Source organism: Podarcis gaigeae (genome assembly GCF_964106915.1).
Source record: "Podarcis gaigeae genome assembly, chromosome: 4".
Classification (NCBI taxonomy): domain Eukaryota; kingdom Metazoa; phylum Chordata; class Lepidosauria; order Squamata; family Lacertidae; genus Podarcis; species Podarcis gaigeae.
In genome coordinates this window covers 73,644,034-73,667,789 of record NC_139677.1, presented here as the reverse complement: position 1 = coordinate 73,667,789, position 23,756 = coordinate 73,644,034, and the positions used below count along the sequence as shown (strand labels likewise).

At 40.1% G+C, this 23,756-nt stretch overlaps 2 protein-coding genes across 64 annotated transcripts in view; one reads left to right on the top strand and one right to left on the bottom strand.

The window, feature by feature from the left end:
• Positions 1-1,950: 1,950 nt before the first annotated feature.
• TFG (trafficking from ER to golgi regulator) lies at positions 1,951-21,223 on the top strand. 14 transcript variants are annotated; one of them, XM_083736897.1, is made up of 9 exons: positions 1,951-2,135; positions 5,729-5,851; positions 7,597-7,805; positions 9,564-9,647; positions 10,476-10,622; positions 11,940-12,107; positions 15,190-15,330; positions 16,924-17,004; positions 19,018-21,223. In XM_083736897.1, exons 3-9 carry the CDS (start codon positions 7,622-7,624, stop codon positions 19,401-19,403), a joined length of 1,191 nt encoding a protein of 396 aa, XP_083593023.1. In that variant the 5' UTR covers positions 1,951-2,135; positions 5,729-5,851; positions 7,597-7,621; the 3' UTR covers positions 19,404-21,223. The 14 variants fall into 14 exon arrangements, with proteins under 14 accessions (XP_083593023.1, XP_083593017.1, XP_083593026.1 ...); XM_083736891.1 differs by having other exon boundaries at positions 1,993-2,135; positions 11,940-12,017; XM_083736900.1 differs by having other exon boundaries at positions 1,993-2,135; positions 19,021-21,223.
• The window catches only part of ABI3BP (ABI family member 3 binding protein), a 148,101-nt gene continuing 145,433 nt past the window's right edge, over positions 21,089-23,756 (bottom strand). For all 50 annotated transcript variants that reach the window (XM_083736021.1, XM_083735976.1, XM_083735998.1 and 47 more), the window contains one exon: positions 21,089-22,825. In XM_083736021.1, coding sequence (XP_083592147.1) covers positions 22,710-22,825 — 116 coding nt within the window. In that variant the 3' untranslated portion in view covers positions 21,089-22,709. The remainder of the gene's footprint in view (positions 22,826-23,756) is intronic.

Here is a 23,756-nt window from a genome sequence, read left to right as displayed (position 1 = left end):
CCTGGCCTGCTCATACTTTGCACAATGCAACAGAATATGATTTATGGAATCGATGTCTTGAGCACACGAGCAAAGTCTGTCCTGGTAGGGAACTCCTGAGAGAGAAACTGTCCCAAGCTCACTGTGAATTTCATGGTGGAAAGAGGATTTGAACTGTGGTCTCCCAGTTGCCCATCTGACACTAAGCCTCTACATCATACTGGTTCTCTGAATGTCATTCAGTTGTGTGAATGGCCTAGGCTCTAGCTCAGGGTCACCAACATTTTTAGACTAGTGGACACATCTCAAATTTTGAGGGAGTGCTGGGGGAACCAACTGCAGAATGGATGCCATGGAATCAGCATGATATAACACAAAATTAGAGAGACAAGCATCCTCTGATAACCTTCTGGAATATGATCATACATACACTTTTGAAATCATGTCATGTTTGTTAGAATGGGAATTTGTGATTATGAAGAAATATGTAATGTTGATCTTTTTAATTGAAGTGCATTCAAAACTTACATTCACAACTTAATTACCTTTATAGTGACAATCAGTGCAAACGAAGCCCATAAAATCTCTGCTTCTTCCCTGGCACCTTTATTTGCTGCTTTTGCAGAGCTTGCTAGTTTATTAGTACCGAATGTCTTATTTCCAGGACTTGCATACAGGTGTGACTATGAACAGCAGTGACCATGCTGAGTTGGTAGGTTGAAGGGTGTGTGATCAATTTGAGCAAATATTGACACATTGGTGCAATCTCTTTCTTTTCACAATCTGTTTCTTTCGTGTTTCATTGTAGCAACTGAAGGATTATCAATTTTCTGTTACTAATAATGGATAACTAGCGAGTAACTAGATAGCTGCCTTGTTCAACAAAAGACCTAAGTTCAAGAAGTATAATTAATATTATCTGCGCAGTGTAAAGCCTCATGAACTTTGATATTCCATGCAATGCGAACTTTAGACTGTTTCTTCTTGATGGCCAGGAGCACATATACATTAAGAAAAGCACTCAGGCTATCAGGAATAACATGGAGAATGTAGGCCTTGATCTCCCAAGATCCCTTTCAGCTCTGATTCCATGTGTGTGTGTATAGGTCCAGCTCTGAGGGTCTTCTGGTGGTTGCCTCACTGTGAGAAGTGAGGTTACAAGGAACCAGGCAGAGGGCCTTCTTGGTAGTGGCACCTGCTCTATGGAATGCCCTCCCATCATATGTCAAAGAAATAAACAACTACAGTACCTGGCTTTTAGAAGACATCTGGAGGCAATCCTGTATTGGGAATTATTTAATTTCTAATGTTTTACAATGTTTTATGTATTGCAAGCCGCCCAGAGTGGCTGGGGAAACCCAGCCAGATGGGTGGCGTATAAATATAATAACACTTTGCTTAACTGGTTAGGTGACTAGGGCATGTGAAGGCCAGTCCTCTGAGGTGTCTGTGAGTGATTAGACAAGCCATAGACTGCAGCAGACTGGCTTTCAGGATGGTAGATGAGGAAGTAGATAGATATTCGGGGCTTGATAGAGGGGGGAGTGACCCTTTCTTTGCTTTCCATTGGTTCTATGTTCACAATTTAGCACGGTAAAGCACATTTGCAATCCTCTGCTGTATACTGCTCAGAAGCCCTATTGGGTCCAGTCCTTTACTCTCCTGAGAGCGCACCCCATTGAGATCAACGAACATCGGGGCAGGCATTGCGGAGCAGCCTCAGCCACTGAACACGGCTTGGCCTGGAAGAAGGAGGACCCGTGAATGACGTTTTTGCCAAGACGTTCCTCTGCCCAGAAGAGAGGCCAACTGCACGCAACTGACTACCAGAAACCAACAAGGGAGACTAGAATCAGGCCCATTCATTCCCGCGCATGCGCGTTAACTGGACTCGCGGTGCCTTTTTATTTTTTTTAAGGTCAAGAAAAATCTGGGTCGCTCTACGTCGCTGTCCTGTACGTAAGCACGCGTGCGTGCCCCACACCTTCATTTTGCGCCTGCGCGGTACCGGTTTCCTCTGACGAAGCTCTTCGGTACAGCAGTCCCCGCCGTCAGGTTATGGGAGGAGTGCGCATGCGTGGCGGCCCGGCAGCAGCAGCGGCAGCAGCAACCGCCTTGGCCGAGTCTCTTTGCCACGTACGGCAGCGGCGGCAGCAGTGAGTGAGGAGGCGGGGAGCGGGTGGGGAGGGGGGTACAGGGTCGTGGGGCTGGCGGGCGGGCTGGCGCCGCGGCCTCCATTTCGTGGAAGAAACGGAGCGAGTGGGGTGGGGGAGCCGCTGCCCCGGTTTGAATGGGAGAGGCCGAGCCGCTGCCCACCGGGGAAGGAGCGGGTAGCCGACCGGGGGGGGGGGCTTAGGGCGGCTGGATGAGGCCTAGGCCGCGCCCTTCCCCGTCCACTCGAGACAGGGGAAGGCCACGCACTGGCTCAGCTGTTGTCACATCAACCTTAATTAGCTCATGGGCCTTGAGTCCTGGTTCTTGCTCTCCCGTTCTTCCCCACATAATTCATTTTCTAGTTTGTGGGCGCTGCGTTAGCCTACTGCAGCAAACAGCAGTGCCAAAGCAGTGTAGATTTAATTGTGTTGTAACGAGGTTTTGCCCCCCCCCCCCAAAAAAACACCCTTGGAAAATATGCACTTCCTATTTCTGAGGAAAAAGTTCTTTCCCTGCCTCCCCCGCTTTCTCTTTCTCCTTCCCTCTCCGCCCCACCAGGGCTGGAGAGCCCAAAATGGGAAGAGGTCAATTTGGGGTTTCTGATTCTTTGTCACTGAGGAAGGCTCTGCAGAATACACACAGCTCCCTTTATGTAAATGCATCTTCTTTGTACACCTTTGAAGTTTGTTTGTTTCTTCGGCCTCTTCGTACTTGGAGTCTTGTGAGGAGGAAAGTTGTTTATCCAAGGTCACCCCAAGAGGCCAATGGGACAGTTGTCGTTATATCTGGCTTGCTGGACTCTTAATTCTATGTCTTCTACTCTAATTTGTATAATTAGAAGTCGTGGAAATGTTCACAGTTCAGAATCTCAAAAGTTTGAGTACTGTTCATTTCGTTCATGCAAAGAAATTGTTATTAGCCCAGCGATGCAGCTTTTAAAAGTGCTCAGACCTGCTGTCAGTATTTAGTTACTTGACATTCTGAGTCAGCTGGGGCATGAGCCAGCAACTCTTCCTGTCATTGCCTTTTTGTCTTGTTTACTCCTTCAGAGAAGTTGGGGTGTGATCAGGGCAAGTCATTGGGGTTGAAGAGATCTGTCACGGCTGATATGACAGTGGTGGAAGGAAACCCTGTTCTTGCAAAACAGTTGCATTCATAAATACATATACTTGGAAAAATTATGGCAAGAGACTTTTATTGTGTTTCTCTTACATAATTAAGCTTTAATACTGTCCCAAGTATTAGTTTTTGTTCTATACCAGAGACCCATTACAATATTAAGCATACAACTAGTCATTTAATATTTGTGCAGTGCAATTGGTACATGTCTATTAGAAGTAAGCCTTGTTGAGTTCAATAGGACATGCTTCTAGATAAGATGATATAGGATTGAAACCTTAAATAGATATAGAGACACAACTGAGTTGCCTGTTTCTAAAGAAAATTTCTGCCATTGAAATTTCATAAACTGATACATAGCCAGCACTAGAAGCTCAGTTACTAAGATAGTTGGCAGTCTCTTGTGATTACAAAGTTAATGATCCTTAAAGGAATTACTTTTCTCAAATATCCTCTACGCTAATTTAATCTACTGCAACTAAAGTGCCAGTTTTTATTGTACCTTTAACAGCTAACAGGTTTACTTAATTTAAACTTTCATGAATTGGAGCCCACTTTTATCAGATGCATCTGAAATGGTATTTGTATTTAGGGATCTAAATACCAAAGGGTATTTAGGAATTCATCTGCCAGGGATTCTTTAGCTGTGATTCCTGCATTGGAGGGAGTTGGAGTAGATGACCCCTTGGATCCCTTCCAACTACAATTTTATGATGTTATGAAATCAGTCTCTAGGTGGGTTGCAAACAGAAATATAAATCACAACAATATCACTTAATAATATCTTTTTAACATGTATCACAAACTGAAAGTAAAATATACACTCAACAGGAACAGGAATATTGGAGAGTCTACATTCAACAGAGGCTTGTGAACAGCTTAGAAATTTTACTACAATTAAGAATACAATGTTTAAGTTAATAAAGTAACTCATAACAGCATAGCAAAAGCAGCTTCATAAGGTTTTGCTGTAAGGAAAATCTGGTGGTTGTAGTAATAAAAGATATTGCCAGCAACAGTTTAGCTAGTGAGCTACTAGTGATATGTAGGTGTATCATACTTCACAACTGAAATTATTGCTAAATAGATTTGAAGGTCAAATTAAGTCTGATTTCTATAAAGCATAAACTGCCTTGAATCCCACACTTGTTTAAAGATTCTGTTCTTAAAGTTGTTACAGTGCATTTACTTTTAACAAATTCGTGTTACTTAAGAAATGTAGTGGGGGTTTTTTATTAAAAAAATAAGTGGCAATTTTAACATTTAATATTATAATCTTAATTCTCTAATTTGGCTGTATAGGAACAAATGATTGTCTCTTTCATGGTATAGTCTTTTCCAACTATTTTATGGAAAATAGAAGCTTTGGCTTTGAACCAAAGGAGAACATGCATGATGATATGAAAAAGAGAACCACATATTCAAAACAGCTTTGTTTGTCTTTGATAATCGTAGCAGATCCCCAATAAACCTTACAAATAAGCTGATGACACATGCCACTTTAGATTTCACTTTTATCTGGCCTAGACTCTGTAGAATTAGTGCAGCAGAATGTAACACTCTGGCTCTGAAAGCACGTCATACAAATGTTTCAACAGTTTTAAGTGTGCATATTGGGAATATCTATTCATAGATTCTTAAGCATCCTTCACCTCACGGTTCTAGGGTTTGTATAAAATGTTACTCATTTTTAAAAATGCAATTAGAAGCATAGGTACTAGAAGGTAGGTACTACTAAAACACATCTCAGGTGTCAAAAGCTGGGGTTAATAGGTATGTAGGATGCGGGTGGTGCTGTGGGTTAAACCACAGAACCTAGGACTTGCCGATCAGAAGGTCGGCGGTTTGAATCCCCGCGATGGGGTAAGCTCCTGTTTCTCAGCCCCTGCTCCTGCCAACCTAGCAGTTCGAAAGCACGTCAAAGTGCAAGAAGATAAATAGATACTGCTCCGGCGGGAAGGTAAACAGTGTTTCCATGTGCTGCTCTGGTACCCCAGAAGCGGCTTAGTCATTCTGGCCATATGACCCAGAAGCTGTACGCCGGCTCCCTCGGCCAATAAAGCGAGATGAGCACCGCAACCCCAGAGTTGGTCATGACTGGACCTAATGGTCAGGGGTCCCTTAGAATGAATCACATTCTAAGAATTATTTTCTTTCAAGGGCATATTTGGATTATTGTATCTACTGTGCTTTCTTGTTTTGGAGTTTCTGCTGGACACTGCTGGCAGTATCCTGCCAGTGGAACTCTTGCCCACATGATCAGTAGGGCGGAAGGGGGAGTGCCGCAGAAATAAATGATGCTTTCTGTAGTGCACAGTGAGAGGCTGCCTAGCCCATACAGCTGGGTTTGGATTACTCTGTTACTTGCCTTCTGTATAATAATAATAATAATATAATAATGAATGTCTATGCTAATTAATGAAAGACTTTGATGGTGACTGAGACTTAACTAAGTTGCCTTTGTGTTTTAATGCAGATTACACACACTGCTGCCTATTGTTATATTTTACTAACCACTGCTGCATGGCGGGACATCTGACCTCCAGCTGAAAGTAAAAGGGATAATCTGCCCAGCTACTCAATACATTTTACAAGACAGGTACACTTAATATTTGATGAAATAAAGTTATTGATAAAGAAAGTGAATTGTACTGTAAAGTTCACAGTGATAGTGCTTGTCTGGAAATTCTTAGTACCGTGTTCACTTTTTCAAGCTGAAAATGTCATTTTGAAAAGTTATCGGTGATAGTTCAGAATAGCCATTTAGTTTTATCTCTTAAATTAAAATAATGCTTCAACTATTTTAATTATAGGGCCATTTCAAATCAATGCAAAAAACAAGGGTTTTGTCACCCACCATCTCAGAGTTTGATGAGACTTGATGCACACCCTTCCCTTTATTGATTTCCTGATAGCCAGTTTTAACTTCAAATTCAAATATCCCAAAATTAAAACAAGTATGCTCTTAAAAAAAACCACACCAATATTATGCTAATTTTTAAGATGTACAACTTTGTTTCATAATTTTTTTTCTATTTCAGCTATGGATTGTAGGAAAGTTGTACAAAATGGCTGCCCAGAAGCCATCCCCCCCCAAGATGTTCAAAAAATGTAAAATTTTCGTTACAAGGAATAAAAAACCCATAAATTTTATTCTTTGTCAAGATAGAGCATGTCTTTGCAATAATTTTCAACATCAAAAACTTTGGGTTCCATCATGCCTACATGCTGAAAATTCAGGTTTTCTAAACCTAGTTTTTCCACCAAAAAACCTAGGCTACAAGTACATTTATAATTTATTTTTTTTATAAAATCTTTTGAGTGCTGGTGTATTTTTTCTGAAATTTTCATTGTTTTATTGAGCTCTCTGTAAAATTTCAAAGAGATCTGATCATTGGTTATGGAGAAAAAAATAAAATGTACACAAGGGTAACTTGTGCAGAGAGTCTCAAGAGGGACAGACAACGTAAATTTAACGAAACTGCGAACTCCTATGAAAGTAAAACTGTTTGAGATAGAGGGAAAAAAATTAAGGGGGTTTCTTTCAACGATAAGGGAAGGGTGTACACCAGATACCCCAAATTTCATCAACATCTGAGACAGAGGTTGACATAACCTCGTTGAAATGACGTGGAATGACCCTACAGTAAAAAAACAAAAAACTAAAACATTACCTCCGCATAATCTTTGTGAAGATCCTACTAGAATGTAAGCAGGGGGTCTGCTGAAGGATCATATTCAGCCTTGGCCAACCCTCTGGTGGGTGCATGCTAGTGGAGTATGTGACCAAAAGTCATGGGGCTGCCCTACACTCTTGTACTCACACCACACAGACTGTACAGAACAAACAGTGCCCTCCCATCTGAGCAGTTTGCACCCCCTTCAGCTTGATGGCACCAGTGCCATGCCTCCTTTGATTATTTGCTCTTTTTCTGCCACTACCACAATTGTGGGATTCAGGGGCCAGAAAGAAATGGAGGCTGACTCAGGTCTTCAGGCTGGGAGTTAGCCACACCTGGTGTAAAGTATCAAGGAGTGATCAAATTTGTTGGGTTTGGATCCTCTGCTTATCTTAGGCTGCATATAGATCATGTCTTTTCACAGGAAGTTGGCATCACCATTACCCCTCATTTCATTCTCCTCTCTGAATGCCTAGAGCATTTTTGGAATTGTTAACAGTTTTTAAATCTGTTTTAGGTAGTATACATTATTTTAGCATCACACCATTCAGGAATATATTATTTTCCTCCCTAATCTAGTAACATAAAATTGTGCTTTGGCTGGAATGAATCGTGTAATTGTTTCTCAGGATATACTAATGTAAATGTCTTTCATTTTGAATAGCTGTGTAAGAAGGCCAGAGTTAACCATGAATGGACAACTGGATTTGAGTGGAAAGCTTATAATTAAAGCTCAAATGGGTGATGATATTAGAAGAATTCCCATTCACAATGAGGACATCACCTATGACGAGTTAGTGCTGATGATGCAGAGAGTTTTCAGGGGAAAGCTTCTGAGCAATGATGAAGTTACAATAAAATACAAAGACGAAGGTAGGATTTCTTTGAACTTTTAGTGTTAACTAATAGTACAAAAATCTTTTTGGTGTTCCAGTTGTTTTTGTTATGGCACATTTCTCTTCTTTTTCTGACCAGTGTAGAGCTCTGTTCTTGGTATGTCCACACAGTGCTAGTATCCTGCAGGAAGTGTGGTAGGAAACAAAAGTTACGGCAACATGTCATAGATATTGCTTATTTATATTGTGCATTGCACTGTATAACTGAGTTTCTTACCTCCGTGTAGGTGGTAATGCTGAGCTTAAAAGTGATGCATTCTGTGATGCTGTATCCGTGAGTGATCTCCAACTAAGTTATACATAGAATACAAATTGAAATCAATGAACTTAAGTGTTTCTACTCTCAATATTGCCTAACGTAATGGGGCAGTTCCATCAACCTAGGAAATTTCAGCCTTTTCTGGGACTTTAATAACTACCTTGCGGTTTCCAGCAAAACCTAAAAGGAAAGGCACCCCCTGAAGATTTAGAACTAGTCTGGGACAGATGCTTGTCTTGAATGAGCCCAATAATTAATATTTGTAGAGAGTCAAGAGGGAGGCAATTGTGAGACTCTGGGAACCAGTGGTTCTAAGCCTTCATTAGCACAGGAAAGGGTTAGGGCTTTGTTCTACAACTGGATACTGACACCAACAGGAGAAAGTTGGAAATTGACATTGCTGAATCCTGTCAGCAGTCCCAGGGGTCTCATACGGTTTTATATTGGAGGCTTGCAGCCCGAACCAAGATGCAAGTGGAGCTGTGACTCTCCAGACACCTGACTTGTATCCCTAAGGACGTTTGCTATATAATAAATACTGTATAAGGCCTGTATGCACACAGTTCCTATAATTACCTGAAGTAAGGAATTGGGCAAGTCTCGCCTATATCTTCAGTATAATCCAGAGAGCAGCACCAGTGTAAAGTGGAAGAGCATGTTGGCATGCATTTTGCAAAGTAGCTTCTGTCTGAACACGCCCAAAGTGTTTCTCTGCTTCTTAGCTTTTCTTGAAATTACTCGTCATTTGGGGACTGAACAAGACTTTTGGCTCCTGGCTCAGTCTCATATGGAATAATCTATATTTAGGGAAAAACTGTGTTTTGTTGCTTTGGAATTTACTGGGGGAAATGACTCCCATTAAGATTGAGGTGGTATGTTTTCCACTGGTACTTCTGCATTATGATTTTGGGGCTCCCTAGGAACTCCAAAATTAGCAGATGTGCTTATCTACCACAGGGCATTGGGGCATCCGCCGGCAGTTTTCATAATGTAGCGCCAAGTACTGTGAAGTGGTCACTGGACATGCTTTAGAGAGCCGATTCTGTGGACATAGTCTTTGCATTACTTCCATTTATTATTTATATAAGTAACTGCTATGTAATGTTGATGTAATGCCGGTGAATATTTTAGAGGAAATTGGAATAGGAGAGGCTAAATAATATTCTTCCAGAAATTGTTCTATAGGTATGTAGTGGGGGGGACACCTGCTAACTTTATTATCCAGAGTCATTTTCTCATTTCATATACAAATTCTTTATTTGTGGAAAGGAGGATGTGTTTACCTCTAATCGAAGCTCTTTAACAATGGTCACAGTATTATTTGGAGTGCATAAAATAAGCTGTCGTCATGGACATATTGCAAACAAAAATTTAATGTCCTGAGTGCACTACTGTATGATGCAAGTGACAATCTGTAAAGTGATTATTTTTATTAATGTGCATCAGATCTGATTCCTAATTCTCTTTAATTAACAGATGGAGATCTTATAACAATCTTTGATAGCTCAGATCTTTCTTTTGCAATTCAGTGCAGTAGGATACTGAAATTGACACTGTTTGGTAAGTACTAATGATTTTTGAGTCACATGAAATTCTTGTACTTGGGGGGGATTCTTAGCAAACTAGTCCTTTTCCCTTAGCTATTATGCATCTCGGTAATAAACTTCCCTTCATGCCCACCCAGCAATTCAGGCATTTACACGTGGCATAAGCCACGTTGTCCTGGAAAAGGGCATTTATTTATTTATTTGCTAGCTTGGAGTACCCAGAACTCCCCAGGAACTTTTAGAAACCAAAAAACATTTTGTTTTCTAAATGGATAGGGTAATTTGTCAGTTTGGATGCATCACACCAAAAATGGGTAAAGTTATGCCAAAGTCATGTATTAGTCTGCCATCTTGATTCAAATTGGTTATTGGAGTCCAGGAAAGACCCTTACCACAGGAAACCTTTATGCTGAGTTCAATGATGATATGTATTGAGAGACTGCTAAACCTAAGCCAAAAAGTAGGCAAAGTTACCCGAAGTTTTAGGCCGCCATCTTTATTCAATATGGCATCTAGGATTCAAATGTTGACAAAGAGCACTGCCCCCACCTCAGGAATCCTCATGCCAAGTTTGGGGATGATATCTTGACAGGTGTCCAAATATATAGCAAACGAACAAATGGATGGGCAGACGAACAAACCATTTCCCAAAATATAGTAAATTTGATTTCATAGGCACTCTTTACTGTAAGATCTTAAGGCAGGTTTCCACAAAGTGCATTCCATTTTCACAGTTAAGGCTGCATTCAGGCTATGCAATGCTTTTACCTTAATTCTTACACGAAGGCAACTGAAAATTCTTGTGCCATAAAGACTCATTAGTATAATATTTATTTTACAGTGAATGGGCAGCCAAGGCCTCTAGAATCTAATCAAGTGAAATACCTCCGTCGAGAGCTGATAGAACTTCGTAACAAAGTGAATCGTTTGCTGGATTGCCTAGAGCCCCCAGCTGAACCAGGACTTTCCACAAGCCTCCCTGAAAATGGTAGGTTGACGATTGGCACTGCCAAATAATTGCTTGAGCTTCCGCAATTGTGTGTGCATGTACACACAATCTAATGCACATACAATCTAATTTCCCACATAGAACCCACCACCCCATCCTTTTCCCAACCAGAGTTCTACTTAATAAGACTCTGTAATCTTGATGGCTATCTCTCTTAAAAATAAGTATCTAAATATTGGATATCTTTTCTACGATCTCTGTTGTGGCTTGGGGTAAAAATCCTGTGCTAGTATCTTGCTCAACATACACCAAATTGGTTGTGCTAAGGTGTAAAGAAAATGGGGTATAATTTGTTGAATAAATAAAACTTATGAAAAGTCATCATCTTAATATGCAAGATGACCAAGTGCCCTAAGGAATCCCCATTTTAAATAACTTCAGTTTACTGCATTCATGCTGACCCTATCTCTGGGGAGAAGTCAGGAGTGGTTCTTAGGCATGTCTGGCACATCCTCTGTGGGAAGAGGGAGATGACTGAATCAGAAAATCCTGAGAGTTTTGAATGTGTGTTTGCGACAACTATATTTGTCTATACACTGTGCCAGAATGATAATTGCCCAGCAGTGTAGATTTCCAGCATCTTAGCATTGGTTTTGTGTGTGTGTGGCAGTGGGATGGTGTTATAACAAGGCAACATCTGGATAACTTTGTAAAAGTTTGTCAGTTGCCTAGTCAGGTGTTATTTGAAATATTCAGACATGCGGCAATTAAGCCCCTGCATGTGTATATTGAACCTTCTTCATATATGAACTTCGTTACTTTTTTTGAGAGAGAAACATTTCTTGTGCACCATGGGGAAACCCCATGAACTCTCTCTCCAGCTTTCTGCTTTGCTTCTGGCCCACATCACTGCAAACCCTCAACACTCACCTTTGTATTTTTTTTTAACTGCCAGCCTCTGTTTCCCTTAATGGCTCATCACCAGGAACTAAATAAACAAGGCATGAGCAATTCAAGTCAAATGAACTTTACATGCTCTGTTCGGTCAGAGTTGTTGAACGCAAACGAAAGCATGAGATGGTGATGTGTACTGGAATGTATTTGTACCATCTTGGGGGGTGGGGTGTATAATTGATATTTCTTGTGGAAAAACCTTTGACAGAAAATGTTAAAATTCAAAGAAGCAACTTTTTTTTTTGTTAAAGTAGCCTTTCTGCATGCAGAGTAATTTTAGTAAAAGATAGTAACATTTCTGATGTGGGCTTTGAGGTTGCTAAGCAATCTGTCATAGTCCTTGAAACAAACTTGGATACTCCAATCAACAAGGCTTCTAAAAAGTTATTTTTTGTCTTGCAGATGTTGCAGAGAGTAGGGAAGATAAGCCTGCTACTACTGACTCCACTGTCAAGCCTTCTACTCAAGTTATAGCAGCAAGTATGTCTGCTTTTGATCCATTAAAAAATCAAGATGAAATCAACAAAAATGTCATGTCAGCATTTGGGCTGGCAGATGATCAGGTGTCGGGTAAGAATACATATTTTATTGAAACCCTTGTTGAAGTTTGAACCTTTCAAAATCATCCATGCACCATGAGGATCTTGTAGAATGAGCGAGAGGGAGTTACATAATTCTTATTTTATTATAGTTAAAAACATTGGTAACAATTAAACAACAATACTTTTCCATTACCGAAATGTCTTGACAGTTCCCAAGATGTAATTAGATATGGTAGGTCAGCTAACATCTGTTTGGTGTCAGCTGATACTCAGTCTTACTGTCTCATGAACCTGCCCAAAAGGCACAAAAGTCTATAATTGTTTATGCCTTTTGTATGTATTCTTCCTGTAAAATGCACACTTCTCAGGGCCTTTCAATGCACTCCCCCCATAAATATCCATATTTTTTTTGGTGACAAGTAATCCTACTATAGTGGTGTTCCGATCTGCAAGCAAGTTCATCAAGTTGAATCGGTTAGGACCACTGAAAAATGGACTTAACAAATTCCTCCCCATCCTTAGATAAAGCATTTTTCCCCAGACATGTGACAGCAAATTAGACACATTGATTTCTGTAGCATCATTAATCCATTCCAAGGGCTTGTCTGTGATCTTAATTTGAAGGAAACAATGTATGCACAGCGTGGCATTCCTGCTTCTCTCAGTAGCATAATTCATGTTTTAGACTATTTTTCTGTCATCTGCAAAAGTGGTTGGATGATTAGTATGCTCCAAATTTAGCTTGCACTTCCTGAAGGTATTGATTTTCATTTTACACTAGGATCATTAGATGTGGACAACACCAAAGCCCTAGAACCATCATGCCATATGTACATGAAAAGTGCTGTTTCTGGATTTTTATGTGCTTACAACATGAATGCCACATGGATGGCCAACCTAAAGACATACAACCCATGGTTAAATTGTGCTCATTCTTATTTTGAAGAATTGAGATTAGTATTTTATGTTGTAAAAGTAAAAGCATTGCCCTTGCGATCACACATAAAAATTTGAAAAGGAATGCAGTATGTCTGAAAGAGTCAGAAAACAGAAAATACATGTAAGAGGATTTTTTGGCGATACATTAACAATAGTATCTTAACAGTAATGACTGGATAGCTTTTCTCTGTGTGTGAAAACTATAATACAAAATGGAAACTCCTGAGACTGTGGTACGTGGCTCATAGGGTGTCCCTTTAAGGGATTAAACATACTCCAAAGTTGTGATCTGGTAATTGACAAGTGCATGTAATCATCACATTAATTATAAATAGGGAGAACATAGTTGCTACATTGCTATAATGTTTCATAGTGCAGAGTAAGTTGCTTGCCCCATTGCTCAGACTAATCACTGTGTATATTCACTGTAAAAAACAAAAAAGTATTCTCAAGAGAAAATGGGCTGTTGAGTTGGTTTTCTTGATACAAAATTAGCCTTGTGCAAGGCAAATTTAGCATGTTACAGCTGTCCATGTAGACTGTACTTTGAGTAGTGAAAATTGATCTGCCCCCAAGCAGTCAGATGATGAATTCATGCCATAGCTGTTGCATGGTTTGAATTTGCTACATGCTTAGGTTACCCTCGGGCTGTGTAAATTTGGTGCTCTGGCTCTATAAAATATGGATATATTTGGAGGGTTCATGTCGATATATAAATGATTTCTGAAGAGCAACGGCAATAATTACCCTTCAGTGCTACTATGGCCACATTCACATCATACATTTAAAAGCACTATGATGCTACCTTAAACAGTCATGGCTTCCTTCAAAGTTAACATCTCTACTCAGCCTATAGTATAAACATGACTAACCTGGAACCTAGATATCCTTTATGTACAGGCAACTCACCTTTCATGCGTGGGTTGCATTCTGGGTCATTGCGCATGTCAGTGGTCGTGCATAAGCCTGTGCTGCCGCCACCCCGTTTCAATTCCCCTTCTGGGGTTGAAAGCAGTGCACATGTCGGCGATCATGCACACAAAATGGTCACCTCCTGTACTTGGGGGTTTCCTTGCTGAATCGACTAATGGTTTTATCAGCAGGGAGGATGCCCTGACATCTAATGAAAGAATGTGGGGACAGGAAGGTGCTGTAGAAGTTTCAGGGCATTAGATTTGATAATTTGTTATCAATCTGAGCAAATTACCAGAAACAGTGTGTGAGTGTTGAAATTGAAATACTTATTAAATAGTTATTGAACTAATATTTTTAAATCATCCAGGCTTCACATCATGGTCTTGTAGTTGCTTCCATATAGATTGTCTTTTTTTTTTTTTTTGGCAAAAATATGTTTGTAGTAACAGGGATGTTTGCTTATTGTGCCCTTGAAATTGACATTTCTGAACATTTTGAATTAAAAAAAAAAAACTTCATTCATTCAGATTTCATTAAGCTGAGTATAGCTAGCATTCAAACTGCAAAGCCTTTAAAGCAGGTACATCAGTATAAACCAGCCGTAACTTTGTGGAAAATGACAATAATATTAGCCCAGACACACAGAGAAATTGTACAGACCTGTTGGAAGATGTTTTATTAAGGATTAAGAGTTTCTCTTGGTAAAGAGGTTTTAAAACACATTGGGAACTTGTTATGTTTGTGCTGCTGAAAGAAATTGCCAGATTTTGGAGTATAAAGGTAAAGGTACCCCTGATCATTAGGTCCAGTCACGGACGACTCTAGGGTTGTGGCGCTCATCTCGCTCTATAGGCTGAGGGAGCCGGTGTTTGTCCGCAGACAGCTTCCAGGTCATGTGGCCAGCATGACTAAGCCGCTTCTGGCGAACCAGAGCAGCACACGGAAATGCTGTTTACCTTCCCGCCAGAGTGGTACCTGTTTATCTACTTGCACTTTGACGTGCTTTCGTATTGCCAGGTGGGCAGAAGCTGGGACCGAAACAACGGGCGCTCACACTTTTGCGGGGATTCGAACTACCAACCTTCTAATCTGCAAGCCCTAGACTCTGTGGTTAAGACCACAGCGCCACCCGTGTCCCTTTTGGAGTATAGTAGATTGTATATTACGCCTTTTAAATGTGGAAACATGAAATGTACACCAAATTTTATTAATGAAAGTCAGACAGATCACTAGAATTCTGTGCCTGTTTTCCCCAGGACCCCCCAGTGCCCCTGTAGAAGAACGTTCCGGAACACCCGATAGCATTGCTTCTTCATCTTCTGCAGCTCATCCACCTGGAGTTCAACCACAGCAGCCACCATATGGAGGAACTCAGCCACAAACTGGTCAGATGGAAGGTGAGCAATACCTGTGCTCCATTATCCTGCAGATAGGGTGTTTACTTGCCCTACCCATCTCTCCTAATACGACGCTGCCTGTGCTCTTTTCTTCTTCAGCTCTACCATTCTCATCCCGTAGAGTTGTCTTGCTCTTTTAAACTATTGTATCCATTGTCAGTTGCTGGCCCTCCCTCCATGTGCTCCATCTCTCTACACGCCCAACAATCTCTCAAATGCAGCTGTTTTGCCAGACCTTCATTTCCAACTCTAACCAAGCCTAATTACATTTAGCTGCACATCTCACATTCATCACCCACTATGCTTCTATCTTCCCTCCCTTTGTCTTCTGTCAAAATTTAGACTGTAAGCTCCTTTGAGGCAAGGACTTGTTTTTATGCTACCCTGGGAAAGTGCTATGTATACCGATAGCACTGCATAAATAACTACTAAAAATAAATAATAACATTGCAGATGATTCCATTAGTTGTTTTAGCATAACGCTCACCAAACAAACAGGTATAAAACAAATTAAGGCCTAGTTCTGATTATGCAGCATTTAAAACAGTAGATGGTGCTACAGTGTTTGCTAGCAAGGCAGTCCTATAAAATGAAAACATACAGTATATGAAAAGTATTTTGCAGGATTATTGCAATGGTTTAAAAGGGTTGAAGTGACAGTTCAATATTGTTTAGCAGTATTGTCAAACAGCTAATTTTTGTATTGGAAACATCTGCTATGTCCAGTTATTAATACTCCAGAAAACTTAAAACCTTCCCTTGGACAGTGTAGAAACTGACTTTGCAGAGAGCAGTGTTTACATTCCTCACGCTAGGTTCTGTGCAACTATAAAATGAATGTTTGCCTCGAAAAGCATGCATTCTATATTGTGGATTAAAATAACAATTTTTGGGCGCTATCAAATGAATAGTTCTGTTGGTCCAAGGATTTCTGGCTGTGCAGCACAACTTCCCCTCCCTCCCCTCTTGCTCCATTTGTGCACCCCTATACCTTCCCCAATTCTGCTCTAGAGAGTTGTGGGAACTGACTTCTTGAATGGTTGATTTACTTGGTGTTTAATTTTTATTCTTAATTATGATTTTAATGGTGTTTAATGCCCTAGGATTCTTGAGTGAAGGAAAGACTTCAAATATCTCAGATACATTTTTAATTATTTTGCTTTTAACTTTTTTATGATTTTTACTGGTATGTTTTTATAGTCTTGAAAACCACTGATATATTTTTATGATAGTGGTATATAAATATTTCTATAAATAAATAAAGTACATGCACACATACAAGAAAGCCTTCAACGCTTAAGCCTTCCCAAAGACCTGACTGTTACTAGCCAATAACCTCTTTCAAATCATGTTTGGATAATATGAGTTTTTTAAATATAAAAGAAAAGAGAGTTGGAGGGGGCCTCACTTTTTGTTACACCAGATAAACAGTTTTCTTGGGAAATCTCAATTTCTTCAGGAAAACATGTTAGATTCAGTAGCTTCTCAGTTTTTAAAAATATATAGTTTAACCTTAAGAAAATATTTGAGGCAGGTAAGTCTGAGCTGCTCATATTTCTTAAATTTCTTAAAGCTTTTAATTTAAATTGGTAGGCCAGATATATCCACAATATCCACAACAAGCTGGATACCCTGCTCAGCAGCCTCAGCCACAGTATGGTATGCAGTATCCAGGTAAGCAGGTGGAAGGTACCTCAAACTTTTTGCATATAGTACAAAATGTGTTCACTTAACTGTATCCTGAAATGCATGCTCTCTAATTCTGTTCTGAAATCAAACTAATTTTCTGTAAACTTCAGTATTTTTTTGCAAAATACCACTGCGCAAGGGACCTTAAGACTTTACTCAGCAACTATCTTCTTGGGTGCAATTCAATTGCAGAAGCATGAAACCTTTGCGTGTGTGAGAGAGAAAGTAGAGGATCCTGGACAACATCTGAATAATGCAACCATGGGGATAGGGCAGATTAGTTTTTTCCAAGTGGTTGCATCGTTCACATAACGATTACCGTTTTGATACTGGCCCCAGATAATGCGGGAGAACCTTACCGAAAGGTAGCTCCTAAATAGTTGTTTCTAAGTATGAAGGGCATCTCAGAGGTTATTGGAGGAATAACATTCAATCCTACTTGTTCTTGCTAAGAGGTTGTGCCCCCCCAAAGTTTACTGAAGATGATCCAGTTAGAACACACTGTTTTGGAGCTGGTGGGCGGTGGGTTTTTTTTTTGCATTAACATGTGGAGCATCAAAAGAAAAGGCCTGCATGAGGTTTTTCTTGCTTCCCCATTCTCCCCTGATTGGCCTCCAGAAAGCATCTGGAACTCTTCAGTTGAAGTGAAATTAGTCAAATACTCCCTTAAAATGCTCAATAAATTGGGAGAGGTTGAGAAAACAATGCATTTTTTTCTTCTGAAGAAAACTCAGATCTGGTGTTTACATTTGCCTCGAACATTGACCCATTGAAGTCATTACTATAAGCTGCTTTTATCCGCACCAGGGCAATTTTTGAGGCCCAATTCCCTGTGAATACCACAGAGATGCTACTAAGTCAAGTGATTACAGGCAAAGTTAACTATTTCCTGAGGTAGAAGTTTCTGAGTTTGGTGTTGTTGCAGTGAAGCCATTCCCTTTTTATTTGGCTGTCGTATGTGCTTTTTCCAATACGAGGCAGTTTCTTGTATATTGATACCAGGTAGTAGGATTTGTTTCTCATGATCATCGCCACGTGTCAGTTTTGGTAGGACTAGACTGAGCTATCCAAAGCACACCTAAGCTTGGTAGTGCTCTTGTTTTAAACAGTAAATTTGAGCCCAAATTCCAGGTGAGTTCAAAATTTACTCCACTGTATTCTCCTTGCTTTCTCTGTTCAGGGTCTTGCCTTTTTAATAATTGTTATATATCTGGTGTTTAATGCTAACAGGATTCCAGTCAATGGAGATGTTTCATTGCAAGTAGTTTCAGGTGTGTTTCATGCCAGAAATAAATGGAGTATCAGTTTTTGTACCAGCTTTTTTTTTTTTACATTTGCAATCTGAAATTCTTTTCAGTCAGACTGATAGTGAAGCACAAGTATTAAAAGCACCTAAACTGTTGCCAACATCTATTTTTGAGATTAGTGTCTGGAGGAATTTTTGTGTGTGCAGAACTAAATATGTTCAATTAGTTGTGTGAGCTGACTTGTTTCAAACGAAGAATAATACATAGCTTGATTATTTATGAAATTGCACTTTAGTAAAATAAGACATCACTGAATATAACTGCATTTTAAAGAAAGATTTTAAAACATATTTGAAATAATTGCCTAAATGTTTGTTGGATTAAAACTCCCGTTTTAATCCAACAACAATTTAGGCACTTATTTCCAACATGTTTTGGCTATGATGGTTGGGACTTGTGGGAAGTAGAGACTTGCCACATCTAGAGGGCTACAGGTTGTCCACTCCTGCTTTAGAGCAGCACTATTGGAGAATGTTACTCCACCTGCACTTTTGTGCACTGGAGTTGGCTAGTATGTATCCAGGCTGGGGTTTTTTTACATTAAAAATGCAATTCATGTTTTACCCCCCCTGTTGTTTTTCATGTATGTTTTTTATCTTTTGTCTGGAATGTCTGTATTTTTTAAGAATGCATTACAAAGTGAACCGTTGTGTTACTTTCACTTATCTGCATTGCTGTTTGGCTCTTCCAGCAGGCTACAGCCAGCAGACTGCTCCTCAACAAGCGCAGCAGTTCCAAGCATACAGCCAGCAGCCCTCACAGGCTCCAGCTCCTGGGTTTCCTGGCCAGCCTCAACCTCAGCAGCTGCCAGCTCAGGCTCCCCAGCAGTATCAGGCAGGCACCTTTCCTGCACAGAACTACACAACACAAGCTTCACAGTCAGCCAGCTATAATGTGACCCCAGCTTCGCAACCTGGAATGGCTCCCAGCCAGCCAGGTGCTTATCAGCCAAGACCAGGCTTCACTCCACCGCCTGGAACTACTATGACACCCCCTCCAAGTGGCCCTAATCCATATGCACGCAATCGCCCTCCTTTTGGCCAGGGTTACACCCAGCCAGGTCCTGGCTATCGATAAGGAAGCTGTGCTGTTGATGGGCCCCAAGTAAGTCCAAGCTGTTGCCGTTGCTATTCCATCCATACAGACTCCAAGGTTCTTTAACTAAAATACGGAAACTAATGAAAGGCAGAATATTCTATGGTATCACTGTTGCTGTATAATTTGCTGGGATAAATGACCAAATGAATCTTGTTTCCTGCTTTAAATTGTATTGGCTTTCTAGTTTAATATTGGAAACACTACCTAAATGTTTGTAAAGTAATGACATTCTGACTTGCCATATTAAACTACTAGGTGAAAAATCTAGCTGAAATCTGGCTTGTTTTTACTAATAAAATGTACTAAATTAGACCCACTTGTTAAAACTAGGTATGTTGTTTAAATTGTAACATGCACACTGAAATTGAATAAAATATTCAAACCATCCTTTTTTGTTCAATTGCCGGGCATTGCGTTTTTACTACATCCATTGCAACATCTGCAGCTATAGTAAAAAAAACCCCACCCCACCCCAATCAGGAATGCTTCAACCGATATAATTCTTCATGTAAACCATCCCAGCATTTCCTGTGGGGGCTGCAGAAGCCCTTGGATGCTGGCAAATTGTTACCAGCAAGTGTAGATAATAGTTAACTAGGTGAAATGATAGTCACTGTGTAAGGCATCATACCTGTGTCCTAGGTGTAGTGACTGCTAATCCCTATAATGGCCTGAGGCACTGCCTGTGCACTTACCTGAGCATGTGCACTAGACTAGGAAGGATTGATGTTTGCTTCATGGTATTCACAGCTATTGAATCACATGCACCATGTCCTTTTCACCATCCAAGGGAATCTTGGAAATAGCTGTTTACTGACTCAAGAACAACAAATTAATGGTTCTATCAAAATGGATTCACAAACTTAATGTGACAGTGAATGTTCTGTGAAGTACTCATGTGACAGGCTTATTATAGTGCATGGGAACCATAACCTGTTAAGAGCATATATTGAAACAGATTGGGTTATAGCCAGCTAAATTCTACTCAGGTCTGTTGATTTCAATGAGTCTGCTCTAAGTCGTGCCCATGAATTTCATGATTAACGTTGGAGACAACCCATTCGCATTTAGTTCTGTGGAATGAAGCAATTGAACTATTAGAGGTTACATTTTCAAAAGCCCCCGTATATGCTAAAGTTCATAAAGTAACATGATTTAACTATTTCAACCAATAATAGACTTAAGGTACCCAGCTATTACAACTGTATGAACCAATAGCTCCTTGTGATACTGCAAAACCATTTTGATTTATATATGTGCAGCTGCCACAAATGCACAACTTGCTAAGGTTGCATGTGCATGTCCTGTACGGGAGCACAATGTGTCACACAATGCTTCCATGTAAGACAAACCCAGCACATTCATTTAGGCAACCACATGAGGCTATGGAGCCTCTCAGCTAAGCCATATTGAGGGAGATGCTCTATTTCACATTGTTTACAAAATCTTAGTTAAGGAAGGATGTGGCACACTCTGTCAATCTGATGTACTGAAACAGGACACTCCCACCTCCCCCAAACTATCCGATAATTTCAGTTATAATTTCAAAATTGCAACTAAAGGTTACTGGAAAGTCTTTGAAACGGCTCTCAAGAGAATTTAGGATTGTTTTCAGAATTTTTCAGTTTTGTGTCTGCTAAATATACCAATGGATCAAATACTACTTATGATTTAAAATACTTTATTAAGAGTACAGTGTACCGGCAATGTACTTAAAAGATTTTTTTTATTATAAACAACCAATCCAATATTCCTTGTGTTCTTTTTTAATACGTTGAATAAACACCTTTAAAAACCTACATCTCTTTATATATATAATGTTTAAATGTTTAAGCAATACAAATATATCACTTTGTGTAGAGGGGAAGCACAGAGCCATTTTTAAAAAACAGCTTTCATTTTTCCATTCTACAAAGCAGATCACGTTACTGTTTCAACTGTATATAAAGATTTTTGTATGCTTCAGCCGTAATATATTCTACATGGTATTTGACTGAAGTCTGCATTCATCTTTACTCAACACAGTTAAAACCTAATAATCATACTAGCTTGTTAAGGGTACATTTAAACCTGCTTATTCTTGATTTTATGTCTTGATTTTTTGGGAGCACTTTATGAATTATGAATATTGCATACATGTTGGGAAGGCAGGTTTCCCTGGAAGCAGTGAATGATTCTCTGCTTTGTAATGTAAAGGCAAACACTGCTTAAAATACATGACCTTGGTAAGTATTAGAGCACACAATATTTTGAGATGCAACATCCTGTTTTGCTCCATTATAATGATAGTGATCACAAGGTTAAGGTTTGTACAGATCCTCTCCCTGTTTGCTGTAGCAACAGATTTTACCTTTAGGTGGCTGCATTCTACCTTTCGAGCAGAGCTGAAATCAATCTACTATAGAGAGGCAATAATCTGCAGAGACATAGCTTCCAGTTACTCCAAAAGCACCATAGAAGCATGTGTATACAGTCCCTTCAATAGTCAGCTCCATCTATGCAAGACAAGCGTCTTGAGGAGCAGGCCTTACAAGCAAGATGTAACCTGCTTTTGCCAAATCAAAGTCCTGTTGGACAAACAAAATTAAAACGAATAGAGAATAAAACCTACCCTTAGGTGAGTTCTCCACAAAATGATGCAGGCATCCAATCTACCTCAGGCCAAGTGGTGAGCATTTTGCCACACTTTCAAATGGCAGAACGATTATTGACATGGGCTCAGTCAAATGGTTCTCTGGCATATGGCTGCCATGTTTAAAAACACAGGCTATCTGAGTACAGAGCTGTACAGAGAACATCATTAGCTTTCCAGAGTGTTCAAATAGAGAACTGTATATTTGCAGCCTGGGCATATAAAGTAGCAGAAAAGCTAACCTGACAGAATAACTTAAATGAGTTGAAAAATAAATCAGAACATGTACTTTGGCAGTATGCATCAATAAAATTCAGAATACATACTTTTCCATAAAAGGTGCCTCAAACAATGATAAATAATAAACTACATCTTTCAAAATATGTAGAAGGCACCAGGAGAGACTTAAGAGGGAGCCAGCTTCCCAAGTATTTTATGACATGTTCTAAGTTCCTACAACAGATCCATAAATCTGGACAACTATAATTAAGCAGCCAATGCTATCAAACAGTTAACACAGTATTGTTAGATTTCAGAATGAACAATACTACACCATAACACATTTCCATCTCTCAGCTTGCCTGGGTTAGCCATGGCTGGATTGCAGCCATTTGGTATCATCCTTTGCTCTGCCATTTGTCTTATCTCTTGCTCTACCATTTTCCAGGTATTGTTGCTCCACACTCATACCAGTGGACGTAGTTAGTATGCGTCTCCGCGCCTATTTTCCCAAACTTGACAGGCTCCTGTCGCACCGCTCTAAAAAAGCCTGGTAAAACAAAATGAGGGAAAGCAGAAGCTGAACACTGAAATGCTGGTTCTGGTATTAACATTTGCCTAGGTGTACACTAGATGTAAAATCTCTCACTGGTCCTATCACCTCCTGGCAAATATAAGGGGAAGAAATGGAGGCAGTGAGAGATTTTACTTTCTTGGGCTCCATGATCGCTGCAGATGGTGACAGCAGTCACGAAATTAAAAGACGCCTGCTTCTTGGGAGAAAAGCAATGACAAATCTAGACAGCATCTTAAAAAGCTGAGACATCACCTTGCTGACAAAGGTCCGTATAGTTGAAGAATTGATGCTTTTGAATTATGGTGCTGGAGGAGACTCTTGAGAGTCCCATGGACTGCAAGAAGATCAAACCTATCCATTCTTAAGGAAATCAGCCCTGAGTGCTCACTGGAAGGACAGATCCTGAAGCTGAGGCTCCAATACTTTGGCCACCTCATGAGTAGAGAAGACTCCCTGGAAAAGACCCTGATGTTGGGAAAGATGGAGGGCGCAAGGAGAAGGGGACGACAGAGGACGAGATGGTTGGACAGTGTTCTTGAAGCTACTAAAATGAGTTTGACCAAATTGCGGGAGGCAGTGGAAGACAGGAGTGCCTGGCGTGTTCTGGTCCATGGGGTCACGAAGAGTCAGACATGACTAAACAACAGCACCACCACACCTAAGATTTTTAAAGTGCACATTTAAAAGTGTAAAGCAAGGACTTTTTCCACCTGTGGGACACATTCCCTTATACCTTTGGGGGAAACCGCATGTCCGTGGCGATTAGGGCCAGAGGCAAACGTGGGTACAGCTACAGACAAAAGTGGGCAGAGTGACTCTTAGTGCAGTAGTTGTATTTTAGCCATGGAAAAGTCTGAGATTGATACATCCCCTTTCTCCATCTGGGCAACCATTATCACGGTTG

What these genes read in the sequence shown, in the direction of transcription:
- TFG (XM_083736887.1), top strand. Translation starts at nt 2,038, where the DNA reads ATGGGAGGAGTGCGCATGCGTGGCGGCCCGGCAGCAGCAGCGGCAGCA. An exon ending in AATAAAATACAAAGACGAAG is followed by an intron (nt 7,806 to 9,563) that starts GTAGGATTTCTT and finishes TTTAATTAACAG; the next exon opens with ATGGAGATCTTATAACAATC. An exon ending in ACAAACTGGTCAGATGGAAG is followed by an intron (nt 15,331 to 16,923) that starts GTGAGCAATACC and finishes TTAAATTGGTAG; the next exon opens with GCCAGATATATCCACAATAT.